Source organism: Natator depressus, chromosome 6 (genome assembly GCF_965152275.1).
Source record: "Natator depressus isolate rNatDep1 chromosome 6, rNatDep2.hap1, whole genome shotgun sequence".
In the NCBI taxonomy this organism is placed as follows: domain Eukaryota; kingdom Metazoa; phylum Chordata; order Testudines; family Cheloniidae; genus Natator; species Natator depressus.
In genome coordinates, this window is record NC_134239.1 from 124,163,817 (window position 1) to 124,185,228 (window position 21,412).

Below are 21,412 nucleotides of genomic sequence, written 5' to 3' on the forward strand. Positions count from 1 at the left end.
TCCATGGACTTCAGTGGGCACTGGATGAAGTCCCCGGTGCAGATTGGAAGCTTCCAGGATCCTAACTCTCAGAACAGATGATGCAGTGTGAATCTGACCCATGCCCTTCGTGGCTTGGGGAACAGAGCCATGAACAACTGGTGCCACTCCTGAAATAGCTGACACCTCATTCAGAGCAGGAATTTATCCTTCCTCCTCCAAACACAAGAGTCCGCCCAGAATTAAAGAATCCCGAACTGGATATTTCAATCCTAGCCAGATACCGCCCAGGATCAAACCCGGTGGGCAGAGGAAATTATTTTGGGGCATTTTCAGCCATGATGCTGTCTGCTTTGATTTGAAGGTTCACACCCACAATTGGTCAATCAGTCCGTAGTCTAGGCGTTCTCTTGGATTCCTCGCTGATGCTGAGCTCTGACACCACGATGGCTGTGAGTAACCCTTCCTACCATCTCCGGTTGGCTTGGAGACTCCATCCCATCCTGGTGGATGAAGACCTGGCCTCCCTTATTCATGCCTTCATCACCTCTTGGCTGGACTACAGCAGTGTGCTGTACCTGGGCATGAAACCTTCAGCTCTTAGGAAACTCCAGTTAGTACAAAACATTGCAGCACACCTTCTCAGCAACACAGGCTGCCGTGAGCCCATCAGACCTGTTCTCTGCTCTCTATGCTAGCCTCCTGCAGAATTTCAAATCCAGTTCATGGTTTCAGTCTTTATCTTTAAAGCGCTTCATGGCCTGGGCCCAGGTTACCTAAAAGACTGTTTAAAGCTCTGGGATGAAGAGCAGAATTGCCAACCATGGTCTTATGGCCCAATGGTGCTCTCAGCAATCAAAGTCAAGCTCATCTGTGCAGGAGACAGAACTTTCTCTGGGGCGGGTCTGAGCCTGTGGAATGAACTCCCATGGGAACTAAGGACCATCACAAGCCTCCCCACTTTCTGCTCCAAGTGCAAGGTGCATTTCTTGACCTTGCCGTCTCTAATATAAAACAGAGCAACAGGTATGTTTAACGAACAAAAACCCACCCTACCGAAACAAGATGCTCCACTCCACATGCTTCTCCCTCTGGGGAGAGGATAAGAGAGCAAACCCATGACATGAGTAGTCATGATACAGATCAGCTGTCCCTTCCCAGAAGCCAGTTTGGATTTTCCCTGGTGCCTCTGTCTTCCGTTGCTTTCTCTCTGTTGTGGTTTTTGCTTCTTTAACAAAGCTGCATGTTTTGTTTTTTTTTAAATCATGTTGAACAAAGCAATCCCCCCTGGCTTTCATTCATTTCTCTAGAAGCAGCATTTCCTGCCCTGTGAAGCTGACCACGATTGAAGAAGTGGACGACTATTTAAGTGGGGAAGTTTATGCCGACTCGTCATCATACCACAGCACATCAGTTCTGGGAATATTTCGCCCTAACATGAAAGAAGGTAAACATGGCACTTTGAGAGAGAGAATACAAGGTTAGCAGGATTAGGAGCTCCTATCTGGTACCTAAAGATGAGGATTTCTGCCATTTGAGAGGAACTCATTGGTTCCTTGTTTGCTAAATGATGTAACTGGGCATATGTGTTCACACTGATTATTTGCAGTACGGTAGTGTCTGAATGAGAGCACAGACCCACTGTACTATTGCCCGTACAAGGAGTGGGAGACAGTCCCTGCCCTGGAGAGCTTACAGTCTAAATAGACAAGGTGCATAAAGGGTGAGAGAACAAACAGAGGTGAAAGTGACTCATCCAAGAAGCTGAGAACAGACTCCAGATATCCTGAGTCCTAGTTTAGTGCTTTGTCTACTGGACCAGTCTAGCTCTCTGTTGGTGTGCTCCTTCAGTTGATCTCCAGTCCCAACAAAGGCTGTTCCAGAGAACGATGCCCTACACCCCAGTTCTGCAAGCAGGTACATGTCGGATGACTCTTGTGCCCTGGCATTGACTTCAGTGGCTCTCCACACTGAGACACAGGTCCATTCACATGGCTCCCCTCTGCAGGATCGGGGCCCTCCCTTTAGAAGTTTTCTAGTGATCTTTTTCCTGTAGGTTCTGGAGCGAACCTGTTAATGATGGTCTGTTGAATGTCCTCCAAAGGAAGCGATGTCCACACGCAGGCAATAACTCATTTCCTCTCTCAGAGCAAAGATATTGAACTAAATTATGGCCCTCCAGAGAGAGAGAGCATGGCTGCGGAGGTGGAAGATGTGCATGCAGTGGACTGCATGTACTCCTCACGTAGCAGAACTCTGCGAGACAGGATATCCAGCCAGAAAGGAGTAGCCAAGGTAGCACCGCAGTGGGGGTACTGTAGGTAAAATGGAGATGGCACTTTCCTTATCAGCCCATGTGTCCCACAGCTCTTAATATCCCCAAGACATGCACCTTCTGGGATTGAATATTCTCCTGCTTAATGGTTTTTTCCAGCCTGCGTCAGAATAAAGGCTGTATGTGCTGAATAGGGTTAAACCACGCTTGTTTCTTGGGGGTTGGCTTGATTGAAAGTCATTTACTATAATCCCCCGTGTATTCCAGCCCATGCCTCCTCTCCTAGCTTGGCTACCCCTAGGGCTTCTTCTGTGGGGCCTTTGACTTGGTACCTGGCACACTCTTTCAGGCTTTCACACTCTCTTTAGCACTGTGTAGGCTAGTGGCTAGAGCACGGGCCTGGGACTCAAAAGATCTGGGTTCAATTCCTAGCTTAGCCACTGGCCTACTGGGTGAGCCTGGGCAAGTCACTCCCCTCTCTGTATCTACATTTCCCCATCTATCTAATGATGCAGTCCTCCTTTGTGAAGTGCTTTTAGTTCTACTGATGAGAAGCGTGATGTAAGAGCTAGGTGTTTTATTATTATTACCTGGAGGACCTCTCTTTGTATGCAGGGTGGCGTTACATGGGATTGGAAGGGATGTCCTGGCTCATTGGGTCCAGGCCCCAGCTGCCACAGGCAGCCCCAGCAAATAATGTCATTAATAAATGTATCAAGTTCCGCCTTGAAACCTGTTAGATTGTTTGTTTGCTCCCACTACTCCTGTTGGGAGGCCATTCCAGAACCTCCCTCCTCTGTTGGTTCGAACCCTTCTGATTTCCAGCCTAAATTTACTCACGGACAGTCTATACCTCTTTGTTCTTGTGACCCCTTATGCATTAGCTTAACTAGCTCCTCTCCCTCCCTGGGGTTCCTCCTGCTGATGTATTTATAGAGAGCAATCAGATCCCCTTGCAGCCTTCGTTTTACCAGGCTAACCATGCCCAGCTCTTTTGTTAACCAGCTACATTGAGTCTGCAGGGTTCTAACCACTGCCAGCAGGGGATGGAGCAACAGAAGAACCCAAGTACCCAGTCACACAAAGGGTTTGTCTGTGTCGTGGGGGAGTCTCCAGATAATCTCTTGGTGGGTCTGAGTTACCCGAGGGTGAGAGAGATGTTTGCACTGTTAACACAGTGTTGCTTGGATTCTTGTTGTTATTTGCATGTGAATAACTCAAGATCAGCCTTAGGGGTTTGTGGTTTTTTTAACTCTGCCCATTGTCAGTCCACTGTCCTGAGAGGAGAATGCATGATTTCCTTGTGAATTCAAGTACTGGTGGTTTAAAAGTAACAGAGTGCTCAGTTACTATGGCCACAAGTAACCACCTAGATTATTTTCCTTCCCTTCCAAATGTCATACTGAGCTACGATACACCAACTGGGTACGCGAGACAAGGAAGGTGGGTTTGATTGGGTGATAAGTAAGAAGGAGCCTTGGAGATCAAACCACAACTGTAGATTGTGTGTGTCAAGTTTTGGTGTGAACTCTGCATCATGCTCAGCTTTACAAACAACCACCCTCCTTATCTTTCCAAGCCGTGCAACAAGTGGTAAACCATTAATGCTCATGGCAGAACAATCTCTCATTATGTGGCTGCAGTTGGGTACGTGCCTCGTGGAATGAATAAGTTATGAGAGATGCAGTAACCTGCAGCTGTAGGGCTAGCAGAAAGAAGTGAGCATACAAGTGCATATCAGGCCCATCTTCCTGTCCCACCACCAGCTCCCGGTCAGCTTTTGGTGCCAGTTTAAAGCCTTGTCCTCATCTTCAGCTCAATTAATGGGTAAAGCCCCAGCTAGATTGAAGAGTTCCTCTGGGACAAAGCAGATCACAAATATCATGACAATGTGCGTGAGAGCCAAGGACAAAGCATTCTCCGTTGAGGGGATAATGGAACAAATTTCCAGGGAAAATCAAGGTCCGGCCAATCCAAAGACTGATGATCTCAAGGAAACGCTACACACCCTTCCTCTCCAAAAAGGCCTTCCAACTGTGAGAATGCCATTCCCCGCTTCTGCCCAGCAAATCTCAACCAACCCACAATCCGCCCAACTCCTGGAACAAATGAAACCAAAAGTACGTTAATAAATTTTTAAAAAATGAAAACCAAAACCTACCCCAAGCAGAGCTTCTACCCCATGAAGGGAGACGTGCCAATGGCTCTGTGAAATCCACAGGGACTTCACTGTTGCTATTAACTTTACATGGAAGGTGTCCAGACACTGTACTTGTGGACAGTGATATTAAACCTTAAGCTAAATAGATAGGACAACTGAAAATTCCGGGTGGTCATCTTACTTTACAAGCTAAGCAGGCTTGGAAGTGGTTAGTGCTTGGACCCACTGAAAATCTTCGGTGAGGTGTCGGTGGTTACTCTTAATAATTGTGTATGCTGAGGGCTCAGGGTCAAGAGGAGGGGTAGTGAATCCAATTGCTATGACTGCACACGCAAATGAGTTGGATCCACTGGCTAGTTAGGCATCTTACAAGCCATTGGCACCCCAGTCACCCGATTTGTATGTGCAGGTGGTGGGTGCACAATTGCACATGCATTCTTTTGCACGGACCTCCAGCATCTGTCTTTAAACATGTGATCCTCTCTCCCGACCGATGGGAAATAATACTCGGCGCTGACGTTTCCGCAGGTTGAGTTCTGCTTCCGTTTTCTCACTTGGTTCCCACGAACCCCATTCTACCCCTCCCCTCCCCATTCTACCCCTTCCCCTTAACCTGATCTCTGCAGAGGGGCTTCCAGGAAGTCTGAAGAAAGGATGGGTCTGCTGGCACAAGTGGTACCCTCCTCCCGCACCTTCCCAAGCCCCACGGCAGGATCCATTGGGTTTCTATCCTCTCCGTCTGCTGATGGAGAGGAGGCCATCTGGTCCATGGTGTTTCTAAATGGAACCAGCCCTGACTTTAATGTGAGAGAGTAAAATGACTATAAATCAACCTGGAGAGGGGAAATGGGCAGACATAGTTCCCCTCAAAAACAGCTCAAGAAATAGCCGGGCTCGCCATGCCCCAGTCAAAGCCAAGCTGAACATCACATCCTGTCAGTTACCTTCACCCAGCTTGGAAACTTGCGAGCCTCTGCCCGTGGTTGGAAAGCAGAAAGAGGGAAGCTTTGCGGCTGGGAAGGGAATCTGGGAGGCAGATTAGTTATATTTTGCTCCATAGCACTGGTTTCTGTACTGCACCTCCAGCTGGCTTCAGTTACGCACCCGCACAAGCCACGCTCTGACAGAAGGGGGTGAAAATGTGTCGAGGAGCACAACGTGAGTATAACAGAATTAAAGGCATAGGACTGATCGGCAATAGTTAAGGCACATTACAATCTTCAAACAGTAGGGTAAATAATAATGGTATTATCCAAAGCCCACTGAAGTTAATGGAAAGGCACCTATTGACTTCCAGGGGTTCTGGATCATTTTCATCAGTAGAACCTAAAGCATTTTTTATAATGGTGGTGGGCGCTGCCATTTCCATGTTAAAAACGGAGCACCAGGCCCAGCTTTCCAAAAGCCGCTTCTAGCTTTGAGAGCATCGGGGCGGGGCCCACAAATCGAGGCCTTCAAAATGAATGGCTGCCTCCAAAAAATGTGGGATGGGCCCGACATTGCGGAGCAAGTCAGAAACAGAGCAGGGGACAGATCCCAGGTCTCCTGACTCGGGGGAAAGCTCGTCTCTTTGCTTACCAGAAGGAGGATGTTTTTCTCATGACACTTTTACTCCAGAACAGCGTATGATGTCATATGCTTGGCTTTTCCAGGACCTGAAGTTAGACTAACAGGCTGTCCAGCTATAAACAAAAGAACAATCAATGCACTTTCAATGAAATTGTATTATCAGATTACCATTCAAGCGACCAAATAAGTATTTTCCTAAGGGCTTGTCTACAGGGGGAAATGTACCAAAATATTTATAGTTATTTTGCTCTAAATTCCTGTGTGAATGGTCTTATTCCAGAATAATTATTCCAGTATAACTATTTTGGCAAATTTCCCCATGCAGACAAGCCCATCGGGACATCTCTAAAGAGCAGGGACAGAGAAGTTTCCTGGAAAAATTGGAGGCAATCACACAGAAGATTAACTTGGTTTGGTACCAAAAGTTGGTTGATTCTTTAAAGATACTGGAAATAAAATGCTCTCTTAAATACTGGCTTCATTGTGTAATTAGGAAGCACCTATAAGACTCCTAGCAGTGTTTGACAAAGTTCCTGGCTCACTGACGGCTAGTTAAAACACTGCCTGACTGCAGGGGTTTCAGTGGGCCTATGGGAAGGGGATGAAGGGCTTATCAGCCTGCATGCAGCATTGAATCTGAGGCCAGTTAATGGGGGTCTTTCCATTGACTTCATTGGGCTTAAGATCAGGCCACTTGTAAGGACTGAAATCTGAAGGGAGCTAGAATAGAGGCTGAGAATGCACCTCAACATGCGTGCTTATGGGGTGTGGCTGGCTCGTGTCAGCTGACTGAGGCTCAGACTGCGGGGCTATAACATTACAGTGTAGACCTTCGGGCTTGGGCTGGAGCCAGAGCTCTGGGAACCTCCCCCCTTGCAGGGTGTCAGAGCTCAGGCTCCAGTCAAAGTCTGGACGTCTAAACTGCAGTTTTAGAGCGCCGCAGCCCGAGCCCCGTAAGCCTGAATCATCTGACACAGGTCAGTCACGGGTGTTTTATTGCAGTGTAGACATACCGAAAGGGGTCTGCAGACACTGGAGTCCTGGCTTGCACAAATGCCATCCCTGGAGTCCGGCTTAGTGTTGTCAGGCCCAGGAGTTCAAAAAACATCAGTCAGGTCCCCAAAATCATAAGGTTGGCTTAAAAAAAATCAAGAGCTTTTTAAAAAACCCAATACATGTTGAGTTCTCTTGATTTCCTGTCTGGTGTTTGAGCTTGGAGGGGCGGTGTCACCTTTTCCAGCTTTTCTCTGCACCCCTGAGGACTAGGGTTTTTATTAAAAAGTCAGTGCTTTGCTGAATTAAATGATACTTCTCTTGTAGCAGCCTTGGTCTGTCTTGTCAGTTTAGCGACTGTAGGCTCTTTGGGGCAGGAGCTCTCTTGCTATGTCTTTGCACAGCATGGAGCCCCAATCTCCGTAATTCTACTACCACTGTTGTTATTATTTATGGGTATTGTGGGAGAGCCCAGGAGCCCCAGACAAAGGCCACGACCTCATTGCAGAGGGCACAGACCAAACGCAGAACACAATGATGGTTCCTGCCCCATTGATTCTGGGCTGCAGCCATAGGCATAGAGGGGATTTCTGGGTGAGGTCCTATGAACTGTAGTTGCAACCCTGCAGCCCTGATCTTGGCTGGAACCTCTAGGTGTTACTGTAATACAAATAATGTGGAGTTATCCGTTGCTTTGGATATCACCCGTCGCCTTGGAAATGACTGCTGCGTCTGATGCCGTGTTTTAACCGCATTGCGTGATCACAGAGTAGGCGTTGGAGGGCAGTGGTAAAATGTTTGTTTAAGCTGAAACCTCGTGAATCGCAAAACCAGTAAGGAGAGTTACAGACAAAATCTGAGGGTTGCACAGATTTGAAAGAGGAGCCTGGCATGTGTCCTGATTGGCACAGAGCCATGAAGGGGGGTATAGAACAAAACACTTGTTACAGCTACAACTCGTCTTTGTTTCTCAGGATAATGTTTTAAGCTATGTTTGATATTTGAGCCAACAGCGAATAACAATCACCAATCTGCAATGGGGCATAATTGGTGCCAGTGCAGTTTATTGTGCCATGTCTCTCTCACAATACATTCACCTCCCGTTTATGATCTTTCAGGAGACTTACAAATATAGCACCCGTAAAACCTACAGGGGTTGGTCGTGGAACTTTTCCATTGCTGTAGTGAAGAGTCACGACAGTATTTTGAATTTACAAACAGCTGACTGATGTCTAGAGGTCACTGCAACCCTCATCGAGAGGCTAGACATACTGCGTTCTGAGTTACTGCTGGGTAGAGTATGATTTCATAAGACACGGCTGATATTTGGGAACTTTCACTACTGGATCATGCTCAAGGTTTCTTTTTCCAGTGAAACTTTGTATAGGACACAGAGCTCTCTCCCTTGGCAGTTACTGGTACTCTCCCTGTTGTTCCAATGTACTTTTATTTTAGGCAAGCATGAAAGCATTATCAAGGGCCGTAGGTGTGAAGAGTTGATCAGATTCTGGGGGAATTAAAGCAAAGCCAAGTTTAACGTTTGCTGAATCTAGACCACGATTTTTTGGGTAGGGTTCCTTATCTCATGGAGGAGCCACGTTAATTTCAAGGCTTCTGGTTCCTACAGAAAACTCAGCGGTCGCCACAGTGATCACTTCAAAAGGGAACTCCAGCAGTGGGTTAGGCAGACAGCTCTGGCTTCGCCTCAGACAGCCCCCAAAAGGCTGAGGCTCAACAGAGGCACACGAAAGAGGGGGACGATCCAGGCCACAAGCAACCTGAGGAATTCATCGAAATCTGGTTCAGCTGAGTGCAGTCCCAATTCAGGAAAGCATCCTCATTGCCCCTGCCGATGTAGGACAGCACTTAAGCACATGCTCAAGTCCCAAGCACCTGCTTAAATGCTGTCCTGAATAGGGTTAGATTTAAGCACCTGCCTAGGTACTTTCCTGAATTGGACTATATGTTGTGACAAAGTTCCTCCTCTACCTTGGTAGGATTTGCTCGCCTCAGAGATTCATGGCAGCCCTCAGTTTGGCTGTTTTCATGAACCCACCGTCCAGGTCGACTCCTCCTGTATCTGACCAGGAGTTGGGAGGTTTGGGGGGAACCCAGGCCCGCCCTCTACTCCGGGTTCCAGCCCAGGGCCCTGTGGAATGCAGCTGTCTAGAGTGCCTCCTGGAACAGCTGTACGACAGCTACAACTCCCTGGGCTACTTCCCCATGGCCTCCTCCCAACACCTTATTTATCCTCCCCATAGGACCTTCCTCCTGGTGTCTGATAATGCTTGTACACCTCAATCCTCCAGCAGTCCGCGTTCTCACTCTCAGCTCCTAGCACCTCTTGCTCCCAGCTCCTCACAGGCACACCACAAACTGAACTGAGCTCCTTTTTAAACCCAGGTGCCCTGATTAGCCTGCCTTAATTGATTCTAGCACTTTCTTGATTGGCTGCGGGTGTTCTAATCAGCCTGTCTGTCTTAATTGTTTCCAGAAGGTTCCTGATTGTTCTGGAACCTTCCCTGTTACCTTACCCAGGGAAAAGGGACCTACTTAACCTGGGGCTAATATATCTGCCTTCTATCACTCTCCTGTAGCCATCTGGCCCAACCCTGTCACAATGTCTTATATCCGCCTGGACACTTCCTAGAAAATCTTCCTTACACATCCATCCCACTAACATGTCTCTGTTGGTTTATGCACTGTTGTGGTAGCCGTGCTGGTCTCAGGATATTAGAGAGACAAGGTGGATGAAGGATATCACGTCACCCACCTAGTCCCCTGTATTTTGTTTATATTATTTGACAAAAAAAAAAAAAAGGGAGGGGGCAGTTCAGCTCCGTTTGCTGCTGATTTTTTTTGCCCTCCTCTTTTTAAGCAGCTCTTCCTTTGGGGCTTATTTTGGTTTTGCCCCACCACCAGTGCTTTGGTAAAGTTGTTCGATCAAGCAGCCAAAGATGAGAAAATTCCAAAAATCGAAGGTAGCACCTATCACTTTCATTCATCCATGTTGTGCATGCCATCTATATTACAGCACAACCAGGTCTCACAATTTTATCATGAGGCTTGTGGTATCTGGTGGCTTTACTTTAAGCCCCAACTCCTGGAGTCATGTGATTTATGTGAGCATCTCAGCTTTCCTTTAAAGAAAAATAAGAGCATTTCTAGCTCTTGTGATTGAAGAGAAGAGCATGAAAATGTGACCTGAGTGTTCCCTAAAAGCTCATAAACAGAAGGCAAAGAAAGAGAACCCCACATGTATTCTTTTTAACCCAATCCCATGGTTTATCAGGGCCTGACTCACGGTTTTTGAATGCTTAAATGTGGCTATGCTGCTTTTGAGGTATACATTCAAACCGAAAACCAATATTTTGAGTCTTAACATTTAACAAGGATTATAAAAAGCTACATATGTGTGACTTGGCTGGGTTAAAGTTGCAGCCTTAAGTTTTGGAAATTCCTGGCTTCTCCTAAGTGTAGGAATTCTCTCCTTTAATCAAGAAAGAATGCTGGATTTTTGCATTTAGCTGTCATGCTTGGAGGGTTTTTTAAGTGTGTGGGTGGGGGAGATAGAAAAATGGGAGCTACTCAATCTGCGGAGATTCCAGACTGTGCTGGGTTGAGCAATAGAGCCTTAAGGACTTGGATCTGTAGCTGCTAGACCAGTAGTTTACGAGGTTCGCCCCCAAGTGTAACTTGCATGTTCTAATTAGATAAGCAGCCGCCCTGAACGGAGGCCTCCTGAGTTCTGCGTTAATGGCCTAGAACATCTTTGCAGCAGCTACAGTTTAGGGCAATGTCAAGATAGAAATTGCAACACCGCCCCTCTTTTGATTAGACGGTGACCTGTGCCTGAGATTTTAAACGTTTTGGGGCAGAGACCATCTTTCTGATCAGTGTTTGTACAGCGCCTAGCACAGTGCGGTCTTGGTCCATGATTGGGGCTCTTTGGTGCTATGGAAGTCCACATAAATAATAATAATTAATAATTTATTCGGAAGGGTCTCGCCAAGTTTTAAAAGTCAAGCCAAGTTTGAAGGAATTAGTTTGCTGGATTTAAAGGTGTGTAAGCGTAAAATCAGTAAGACAGTGTGCTTATATTGGCCTTCCATCAGGATGTAGATACTATATATTATTGGTCATTGTTTGTATCATCGTAGTGCCTAGGAGTCACAGTCAGAGAGCAGGACCTCACGGTGCTAGGCGCTGTACAAACACAGAACAAAAAAACAGCCCTTGCCCCAGGCTTTGCTATTGCTGCCAGCAGTGTCTGATCGTAGAAATGCAGGGCTGGAAGGGAACTCAAGAGGTCAGAGACAACACCAAGTAAACCTAGACCATCCCTGGCAGGTGTTTGTCCAACCTGTTCTTAACACCCGCCAAAGACGGGGATTCCACCACCTCCCTTGGAAACCTGTTCCAGCACTCAGTTGCCCTCTCGGATTTGCAAAGGGAAAAAATGCACTTTTCTTTGGGATGTTTATTTACTTATTTATGTATTTTTACAGCGAGGGAAGCTTTTGTCGAAGCAGGAAAAATGCTCCGGGGATATGTAACAATAGGACTGTATGCTGAAGATGATGCGTTGGTTCTGTAAGTGTTTGTTTTTTTCCTTTTTGGCAAGAATATGAACTGATCTGCACCTGAGTGAATTCCGTTGTATTTTAAGGACAATGTTCCAACTGTCTGGGCATTATCATAACTATTCAAATACAGCTACAATCCATAGTGTAGAGAGGGCCATAAGGCCAGCACTGCTCTGTAAACAGAGATGGGCGACAGGGCATGGATCACTTGATTACCTGTTCTGTTCATTCCCTCTGGGGCACCTGGCACTGGCCACTGTCAGAAGACTGGATGCTTGGCTAGATGGACCTTTGGTCTGACCCAATATGGCCGTTCTTATGTTAGCTAACTATGAGAGGACCCTGGGCAGGAATGCAGGAGAACTGGATTCTCTCCTGGCTCTGCCACTGACCTCCTGGATAAGCTTGGATAAGTCACTTTATGTCTCTGTTGAAGGAATCTTTTCCCCAGTCTCAGTTGCTAAGTTTTCGCTTTCTTGTCATCTCACAACCTTGCTAGTTCTCTACCCACAGAATTGGCCGGGGCAGGCAAGATCAAACTTATAATGTAAAAAAAAAAAAAAAAAAAAAAAGGCAGAATCTCCCCTTTTTCAGAGTAGTGTGGGGGTGTGGAGAAAATGTTCATCCCTCCTTCACCCATCAGAAAGAAGCAAAAGAAAAAGTCTCCCCCTCCGTTTTTTCCCCCTTTGTTGGTTACTTTTAGCTGCTTATTTCTCCTCGGCTTCCTGTGCAGAGTGGGCCTGATCCAAATCCCATTGAAGTCCGTGGCTGTCTCTCCAGACCCCATTCCTTCAGCCTTCAAAAGGGCGTCAATCTCAGTTTATACCCTGGGCCCCAAGAGTTTCTTTGTGCTATAAAGCCATGTGGCTGGGAACCAATAGAAGGGAAGCCCTTTTCTAGAGTTTTAAAGCCAATGCAAAACTTTGCCCAAGTCCTTGTTGACTCTGCTATATTGCAGCGAGCGGCTGCTGGCCATTTCAGCGTTCAGACACACGGCGCTAGGTGCTTCCTCTGTGCTGGGCATCTACAGTTTTCCCACTGGGGCCAGTGAACATAGACCCCCATTTAGGCCGTGATTCAGCCGACCACCTCATCACATGCTCAACATTAAAGCGAATCAGGGCCTTTGAGCTCGCTCCTGCGAGGGGCCAAGCAGCCGGGGCCAGATTTTTAAGGGTGTTTGGTTGTCTGAAGAAGCAGATCGACACGTAGTAGGATTCTCAATTCACCGAGGTGCCAGACTCCCATTGACATCGGTGTTTGCAGCCTAGGGACCTATCTGCATCTTTTGGTGCCTAAAAGTACCTCTACAAATCGGGTTCTCCATGCTCAATCCAGCAGACCATGTAAGCACATGCCTGACTTGAAGCATGTGAGGAACCCCACTGAAGTCAGGGCCAGACTGGAGGATCACGGTGGTCATTTCTGACCTTAAAGGTCTATGAGTCAAGCACAGAGTTCAAACGCTTTGCTGGATCCTAGAGTGCTCAGGACCTTACAGGATTGAGACCCTGATGACTTCAAGTCTCTCTCCTCCCCTGCCTTTCCCCACAGTGTACTTACTCCAGCCCCTAAGGACATAAACAATGCGTTGTGCGTAAGATGTTGCATTCAACTGTTGTAATAAACCATTTTCCTGTAGGGCCCGTAAATATGCTGTTCCTCTTCCAGCGCTGCTTCTAGCTAGGCATGAAGATCACAGACTAGATAGCATCCCGCTATCAAAACAGAGTGCACCGGACATAGTTCAGACAATCAGGTCCCAATTACTGGAAACATTTGTAAGTATAATTGCTGTGTATGGTAAAAATAAACGCACTTTCTCAGTTACACGGGGAGTTCATGAGATACTACATGACCATCTGCGATGTGTTCATAGATGTGTTTAAACAATTGCTGGGAGGGTGGGGTTGTATCTAAGTGGTGCCTAGGCTTTGCACCATTCCACTGGAGAGGGGTGAGTTTCACACCCACATGCGTTGTTAAGCCCGCTGGATTCATGTGTCTGCGTTCCAGGCGTTTTAAACACATCCATAATCTGAGCAGCTTCCACCCAACATATAAATGGCACCACTCCGTAAAATTAGCCCCTGCATTCTTCTGGCCTTGATCCTTTCACCCTGAAACCCATCTCACTTTGTTCTCTTGCAGCCAGAAATCACAGTGGAAAATCTCCCCCACTACTTGAGCCTGGAAAAACCCTTACTCATTTTGTTCAGCGATGGAGGCCTAAATCAAAGAGTGAGAATGGAAATGTTGAGTTTGGCGAATGGAAAAGGCCATGAGGCATTTCTCGCTTGCTGGATGAACCTGTGAGCATGAAAAAACATGTTTGCTTCTTTCCAGGACCCTAGCTCACAGCATTCTGAGGGATGCTAAAGCTGGTTCTGCAGTTACTGAAAACACCATCTAGCTGGTTTTTTAACCAGTTATTCAGTGTGAACTCACTGGGAATCATGGCAAGGTTGCCTGGAGAAGCAGGAGGTCCATGCCAGTCCTATGTCCATATTCCTATACTGATGCTGAGTTATTTAGCAGTGATTAAAGTCTTTAATAATGTAGGCATGTACAACAGCGAAACAGTGACCCAAAGAGCCAAGTGCAGTCAGAGTTGAATGATGACTATCCATGTTCAAGGAAAACTACTAAACTATCAACTTGTAACTGATGCCATTTATTTTTCATCCATAGGAGAACAGGGTCAATTAATTCTTGCTGAAGGAGCTCATTTGATTGATTTTACTTTCTGAGTAACTAAGGTGAAAATACTCATGAACAATGCAATGAAGGGCTGGGTGTGGGAGAGAAAGGAAAGTTTTCAAAAGAAGGAGCGAAAGAATTAGAGCAAAAGAAGGGACCGGCCCCACCCAGCCCCAAGCAACCGACTTGCGCAACAGAGCAAAGATGACAGCCAAAAAAAGACAAAGTTGCAGGAGGGAAGATTTTTATCCCTTCCCCCATATGTATTTTTAATTATTCCATCTCTTAATTTTTTTCTCTTCCCCGAGGCGCCTCAATAAATTAATCAGAAAGTGCTCTGCCTGCTGAGAACTGTACTGCGGGGTGGGGAGTAATTTAGCTGATGGGGAAGGCACCTTCTTTCTTTTTTTAAGAGCAAACAACCTGGTTGCCAGTAATGTGTGGGATATAAGCGCCCCGTGAACTTTTGGCCTTCTCAAATTCTCCCTCCCCGCCCCCGTCCTCCACTCTTCTTTATTTAAAAAGGAAAATCACATTTTTGGAAGGAAGAAGTCTAGTTTCAAAGAGGAAAAGGTCATGTCGTTTAAATGGCTAGACTGGGAAGGAGATGCCTGTTTGCTTTGTAGCTAGTAAAATGCACCCTCCTCTTCTAGGGTGAAATTCACGGCTGTGCAGAAAACCAGCCCCATGCCTTGGCAGCGCTCATCGCAGGACTTAAGTGGTTCATAAGGCTGATGCTGATCATCTTCACAGGAGTGAAGTCACCCCCACCCCCGTGCCCCTACACAGTGGGCCACACTTCCTTCCTATTAAATGACAGGTTTCAGAGTAACAGCCGTGTTAGTCTGTATTCGCAAAAAGAAAAGGAGTACTTGTGGCACCTTAGAGACTAACCAATTTATTTGAGCATAAGCTTTCGTGAGCTACAGCTATTAAATGGTCGCTCTCACACAGATACATTAGGTCTGATCCAGCCGAAGCACATTTACCGAGAAGCACATGGGTAATCTTATTGACCTCCATGCAACTGGCCACATGCTTGAAGTTAAGCACGGGCTTAAATGCTTTGCTGGATCAGGGCAGAGCGCTCAACACCTCGCAGGATCTGGCCTTTGCTGCTCATCCCTGTCGAGGGTGACCAGATAGAAAGAGTGAAATATCAGGACAAGGGGTGGGGGTAATAGGCACCTATATAAGAAAAAGCCTCCAATATCGGGATTGTTCCTATGAAATCGGGACATCCTGTTCCTGTCTCATTGCTAAAGTGTTCGTGAACAAGTTCAATCTGATCTGTTCCACAGGAAAACCACTCCTGTAGGCAGAGGAGTCCTGAAGGCATATTTCAGCATTCCACCTCCTCTGCCACTTCTTGCCTGGGTGAACCTTCATTCCGGCGGGGAAGTATTTGCATTTCCTTCGGACCAATCTGTCACCGAAACGAACATTTTGTCTTGGCTCGAGAAATTAATAGCCGGGCTCGAGATTCCCAGCAGTAAGTATGCATGTTTGTGTGATGTTTCTAAGCACTGTGCTCAATTGTCTGTCATGGTTATTTAATGATGGGAAAGTACAGTTATTCTGTGCTTGAGCCAAAGCACAAATAGTCCAGCCAGAAAAGACCACTCGGATTCTGCAGTCTGAGGTGCGGCGCTTTGCGGGACTGCTTATTTTCCAGAGCCGGGTAGGAATTGTTCTGAACTGCCATCAGTTTTCTGCAATAATCCACAAACCTGTATTTGACCCCCGTTACTGAGAACTGGGCTTTCTCAATGCTGACTGCTCATGAAAAGCCTCCTGAGTCTGCCCCAATTCTCATACTACGAACTTTCAGTGCTAGGCATGCAGCCTTCCTGTGTATTTACTGGCAAAGTGCGGTATCGGTGGAAGTGCGGTATCGGTGGAAGGGGATCTGGTGCTTCGCACCGTAAATTCTTTGAAGATGGAGTATTGTTGTTATTAGTAACTGTGCAGTGGCTTGTGTGACTCGGGAATTGAGGTGGAAAAAGCCAAAAAGCTTTTCATAATTCGTCCCTACAACAATTTCAGACTCACAATCACTAAACTAACACTCAACTTTGGAACAATGTGAAATATAAACCTGGTGTATTGTTAATGACACTGGGGCGAGACCAGGTGTTTTCTGAGGCGATAACCTAGGACCTGATCCAGACCCCATTAAAGTCAATGGAAAGACTCCAGTGGGTTTTGGGTTAGCTTCCTAGTGGCCAATAACAAGATTGTGGACATCCCTTTTTAACATAGTATCTACCAGCTGTTGTCCCCAAATCTCTTTTCCTCCACAGCTAAAGACATCTCTACATGCCCATGTACTCTGGGTAGTTTCTGGTAAGTGGAGTCTTTTTCTCCACTGGAATAATTCCTCAGAGATCTTAATTTCCAAACCATTTCCAGTCAACGCCTACAAAACCAACAGCTATATTCTTTATGGTACTGTTGAGCTCAGGATAGCACCTGGATCCTATGGCGACAGGTGTAGTGGTAGGGCCGATGGATAGCAGGGATGGCACAGGCGAACAGGAGATGGAGCCTGAGTGCTAACATCTAGCACCCTTCCCGAACGACTCTTTCCAAACTAAAATTTGGATAAGCTGGTTCGACTGGATTCTAGAGTGCTTGTTTAAAGCCGACTTATCCAAACACAGCAGACGTTGGCAATGTCAGTGTGACTCACATACAGCGGCTTGGACAAGGGGACACGCTTTTTGCCAATGTTCTTGTTGAAATACGCGTCCCTTTCTTCCGTCGAAAAATTTCAGAATTTGAGACTTTTTGAGAAGCGCTAAACCCCTGGAGACGGTTTGGCGATTTGTCCCGCTCTAATGGCAGGGCCACATATTAGGTTTATGAGTCTGCTACTGCTTCCTAGTAATAGACTGGTTGGTGGTGGAGACTGAACTCAGGACCTAGTGACCTAAAAACATGGCTTCTACTTCCTGAGCTAAGAATCGGTGTGTGCACCGTGAGGCAGCGGCACCCTCATAAACCTGTTATGTGGTCTGGCAACTAGGGGGAGACAAAGCTCCACACTGTGGTAATATGTGGCGCTTTTGTGGTAATAAAAGGCCCTCAACAGCTGTATCGAATTTTAGTTTGGAAAGAGTTGCAAGACTAATTTATCTCATGCTTTAATGCCCACAAATTGTAGAATTACCAGAAAAATATAAGTAAGAACCTTTCTTATCTAATGGAAACAGTCTACCTCCCTTCCTTTCAGTAGTTTTCTTGAACAAGATAACGATCTCCTACTTCCTGTTATCAGCAGAGTAATGCTCAATTTCTCGCCTTTCTGTCCAATCTCCCAATCTTGTTAGGCCCGAAATGACACCAACATCGTTCAATCTCTGGTGTTTCCCCAGAGTCTGTGCAAACGATCTGAATGTGCTCACCTTATATTGAAGGAATCATTTTCTCTATCGTGTGGGCTTTTCATTTGTGCCCACGTCCCGTTCATGGCAGGACTGGGGCCTTTGTGTAGAATTCACCCATGGGCAGAGTCAGGACAGTGCCCCAGTGATGTCCCACATAAGCCCTTTTCAGCCTTTAAGTCCCAATTTCAGCTTTTGTGCATATGTTTATGCCTTGCATACTATATTCTGTTAGGGCATTTTCCTTCTGTAGAAACCTAATTCAGCAGTACACTGAATTGTTTCTTAATTCAGGCTCCAGTTCAACAGAGCATTTAAGCACATGCTTAAGTCCCCACTGAAATCTTTTTTTTAAAATATTATTGTCAGAGTTGTCCCAACTACTTCATATGGCAGATGTGATCTCCACCTCCTCCCTGTTCAGCTGTGACATAGTAATGCATTGGAAGGAGATTTCCTTTGTACTTAGAACAAAGGATTTCTCTTAATACTAGTCCTCTCTTCTAAAGTCAGAACAATAGACAAGACATCCACTGTCCACCTTTTTCAACATACTTAATACTTTTTCATGGTGGGTGGGTCCAGTTTGGTTCTAGTCAAATAAGGTCAGCGTGGTTCGCTTGTGCAGCAATTCTAGAGGAGCGAAAATAACTTTTAAACAAAGAGCTTTATTTGCACACATAAGAACATAATGCACAATACATAATACACATCAAACATAATACACATAACACATGATAACCAAAGCCTGTTGGTTTGCATTAAATCTTTCTGGGGACAAAATGGTTTGAAGGAAGGGGATAAATGTGATGCAAAGCTTGAATTTTTTTTTAAAAAACCCACAACTTTGGGGGGAAATGGAGATGTTTTGAAAAAACACCAGTTTCTCATGTGCAAAACAAGAATATGGTATTTCGAGTCCTGTCCCTTTAAAACTCCTCTAGCCCTCTGGGAACTTTTTACAGGCGCTCACAGTCTTACGCACTGGACTTCACCTTGGAGGGCAAGAGATCTCCTCTACTACAGGAGGAATTTTAAAGGGCCAGGACTGCATATTGTATTTATTAAATTTACTGTATTATTGTCCTCAAATTGAAGGCCCTGTTTAAAGAAGCAATCCATTTTCAAAAATACAAATTCTGTGCAGCCATGAGAAAAACAAATGTCCCAAGTAGCTCATGGAAACTGCAGTTAAATTGTGATTTTCATAGCTGACTGAAACTGCTCTGGCCAAAGAGAAATGATAGGCCCTGGACTGCACTGAGAATCGCACGGTGAGGGATCTACAGGACCATGCAGTTCTCAGTGCAGGATCTGGGCCTACCTGCCATCCATTGTGCCCCAACCCTCGGTCATTAACTTCTGATTGTATCCTCTTCTCAGCTACTTTGTCTGATGAAGCCTGGAAGCCTCCTCTTCCTGCTTACAATTTCTTACACATGATGAAGGCCACCCTGCCTGAATTCACAGTGCACGCAGTTAATAGTTGTGGTGGCACCGATGAGCTGCAGCAGGCAGAGGAGGTCTCTGAGGAGAAGTCGACTGTCCGAGAGGAGCAGGTGGAAGAACCGGGGCTGGAAGCAGAGAAAGGCCAGTCGCCAGGGAGAGACTTGCGTGGCACGGCCCCGAGGCTGGCAGGAAGAGAGAAGCCGCCCAAGCGATACACGGAGCTGTGATGGCCAACGATCAGCCTACGGGTGCTAACAAAGGCCATTAGAAGGGTGACCAGGATGTTCCTCCCATGCCGATCCAGCGTTTAAAATGGTCACAGCAATTCTTTAAACCCAAAAGGGATGAGGTTGTGTGAGAGACTGGCCATGGAGTGAAGGCCGCAGCAGGATTACTGTTTAAAGCCCCATTCCAAGCTGATCAAGCGCAGGTCATTCTGTCTAGCACTACGATCTGTGTTACCACTGCCGGTCTCTGAGAATGTTCCTGCGGGTGCATCCCAATGGCCAGATGGTCAGGTCACTGCATAAATCTCACCCGTTGTATTGCGTTTCATGGCAAATCAGGAAGGGAAATAGCCTGGCATTCTGCTTTTTGCAAGCTGATCAGGATGTGAACAAGCTAATTCCTATGGCTGAGGGATCTGTCCACACACCGAACTCACCCAGTCTAGTTAAAGCCATAGTGTATGCGCAGTTATACTGGTATAAATGTGAGTACGCCAGCATAAGGCACCTTTATACCAGTATAACTGCGTCCACACTAGGAGCTGTACTGGTATAACTATGTCGGTAGAAAAATCACACCCCTCATGGAAATAGTGACATCGGTACAAAAGCCGCGTGTGGCACTGGCCTTAGAAAAGGGGAGCGGAGTGGTGAAGACAAACACACTGGACTTCCCAGGTCTTGTCTTTCCCCTGACTGCTTGGGTAGGCCTAGCTCTGCTCAGCTGAGTCCATCACTCTGCTGTTTCAGAGCAGGGATGGGCCCGGACATACAAACTGGCTGGCTCCCTGCAGGCTGATTGCAGGCAGCCGTCACCAATCGTCTCACAGTTCATCCCATGATGACTAGTCAGGGGGCTGCGACGTGAGCAGACTAGGAAGGGAGAGCGCGGAAGGACAGCCGTTCAGAGCTGGGCAGAAGGCATCAGGGTTTAAAAGGAAGAGTCTGCAGTGACCCAGGCCAGAGAGCCAAGGCTGCTGGGAGATCTGTTTCACATCCTCTTCCAGATTGGGAGACTTACCACCCCAGAAAAAGGCAGCATCCCTTCGGTGCTTGCTTCCCTTTTACGATCAAGAGTGGTGGTAATCCACGTTCCCTCTACGGTGCACAGCGATGCAGGAGGCTGCACAGTTAATTAGCAGAGCCACACACTGCACTCCGGCGTGGCCAAGGGTGGGTCTGGAAGATGGCAGTGGGGTGAGGTGGGGGCTGGTGATGGGATGGGGTGTGCGGGGCTGCGGTGAGGAGAGACGCCTCTCCCTCCCAGCCCCGGGGCTGCAGCGATGGGGCGAGAGGCCTCTCCCTCCCAGCTCTGGGGCTGCAGCGGGGGAGCGAGGCACCTCTCCCTCCCCGCCCTGGGGCTGCGGTGCGGGGAGAGACGCTCTCCCCCAGCCCAAGTGCTGCTGAGGGGAGAGAGGGCTCGGGGGAGTCCGCTCTCCACGCCCCAGCCCCGGGGCAGCCTTCACCCCAAACCCCTCATCCCCCGGCCCCACCCCAGAGACCGCACCTCCAGTTGGAGCCCTCCCCCCTGCACCCCAACCCTCTGCCCCAATTCTGAGCCCCCTCCCAAACTCCGAACCCCTCAGCCCCACCTCCACCACACATCACCTCCGTATTGGTGCACATAACAAAAATTCATTCTGCACAGGGGTGGGAAAAATTAGCGGGAACACTGATGGTAATGTATTCATTTGTGGGGCCTAATCCACAGGGGCTACTCACGGGGGCCTGGGCTGCAGGATCAGCACCTGCTAGGAAGGGAAGAAGTTTAAGGCCTGGTCAAGATCCGTTGAAGGCTGCAGGAATGTTTGTGCACAGGATCAGCTAGCATCCGCTCATTTCAACAAACTGCCCTTGGAACGAGCCCTTCACACCACTGGGCTCAATTGCCCAGACTCCTTTATAGTGTTAACACACGCACAAAAATGCTAATCAATTGCTCAGAGCATTGTAAAATGCTGTGTTTTCCCAGACCTGCATGCTGCCTAGGTACCCCAGTGATGGGAGTTATTTGGAATGCCTGGGTGGATAGAAATAGACGTAGAGCTGTTTGGTTTTCCCGAGGTCCCTGACTGAAACAGACAGTT

At 47.1% G+C, this 21,412-nt stretch overlaps 1 protein-coding gene across 4 annotated transcripts in view; it reads left to right on the plus strand.

Moving 5' to 3' along the window:
• The window catches only part of TXNDC16 (thioredoxin domain containing 16), a 78,204-nt gene extending 57,372 nt beyond the window's left edge, over positions 1-20,832 (plus strand). For all 4 annotated transcript variants that reach the window (XM_074956513.1, XM_074956512.1, XM_074956511.1 and 1 more), the window contains 6 exons: positions 1,290-1,426; positions 11,486-11,570; positions 13,206-13,344; positions 13,715-13,875; positions 15,565-15,755; positions 19,033-20,832. In XM_074956513.1, coding sequence (XP_074812614.1) covers positions 1,290-1,426; positions 11,486-11,570; positions 13,206-13,344; positions 13,715-13,875; positions 15,565-15,755; positions 19,033-19,325 — 1,006 coding nt within the window. In that variant the 3' untranslated portion in view covers positions 19,326-20,832. The remainder of the gene's footprint in view (positions 1-1,289; positions 1,427-11,485; positions 11,571-13,205; positions 13,345-13,714; positions 13,876-15,564; positions 15,756-19,032) is intronic.
• The last annotated feature ends 580 nt before the right edge of the window (positions 20,833-21,412 follow it).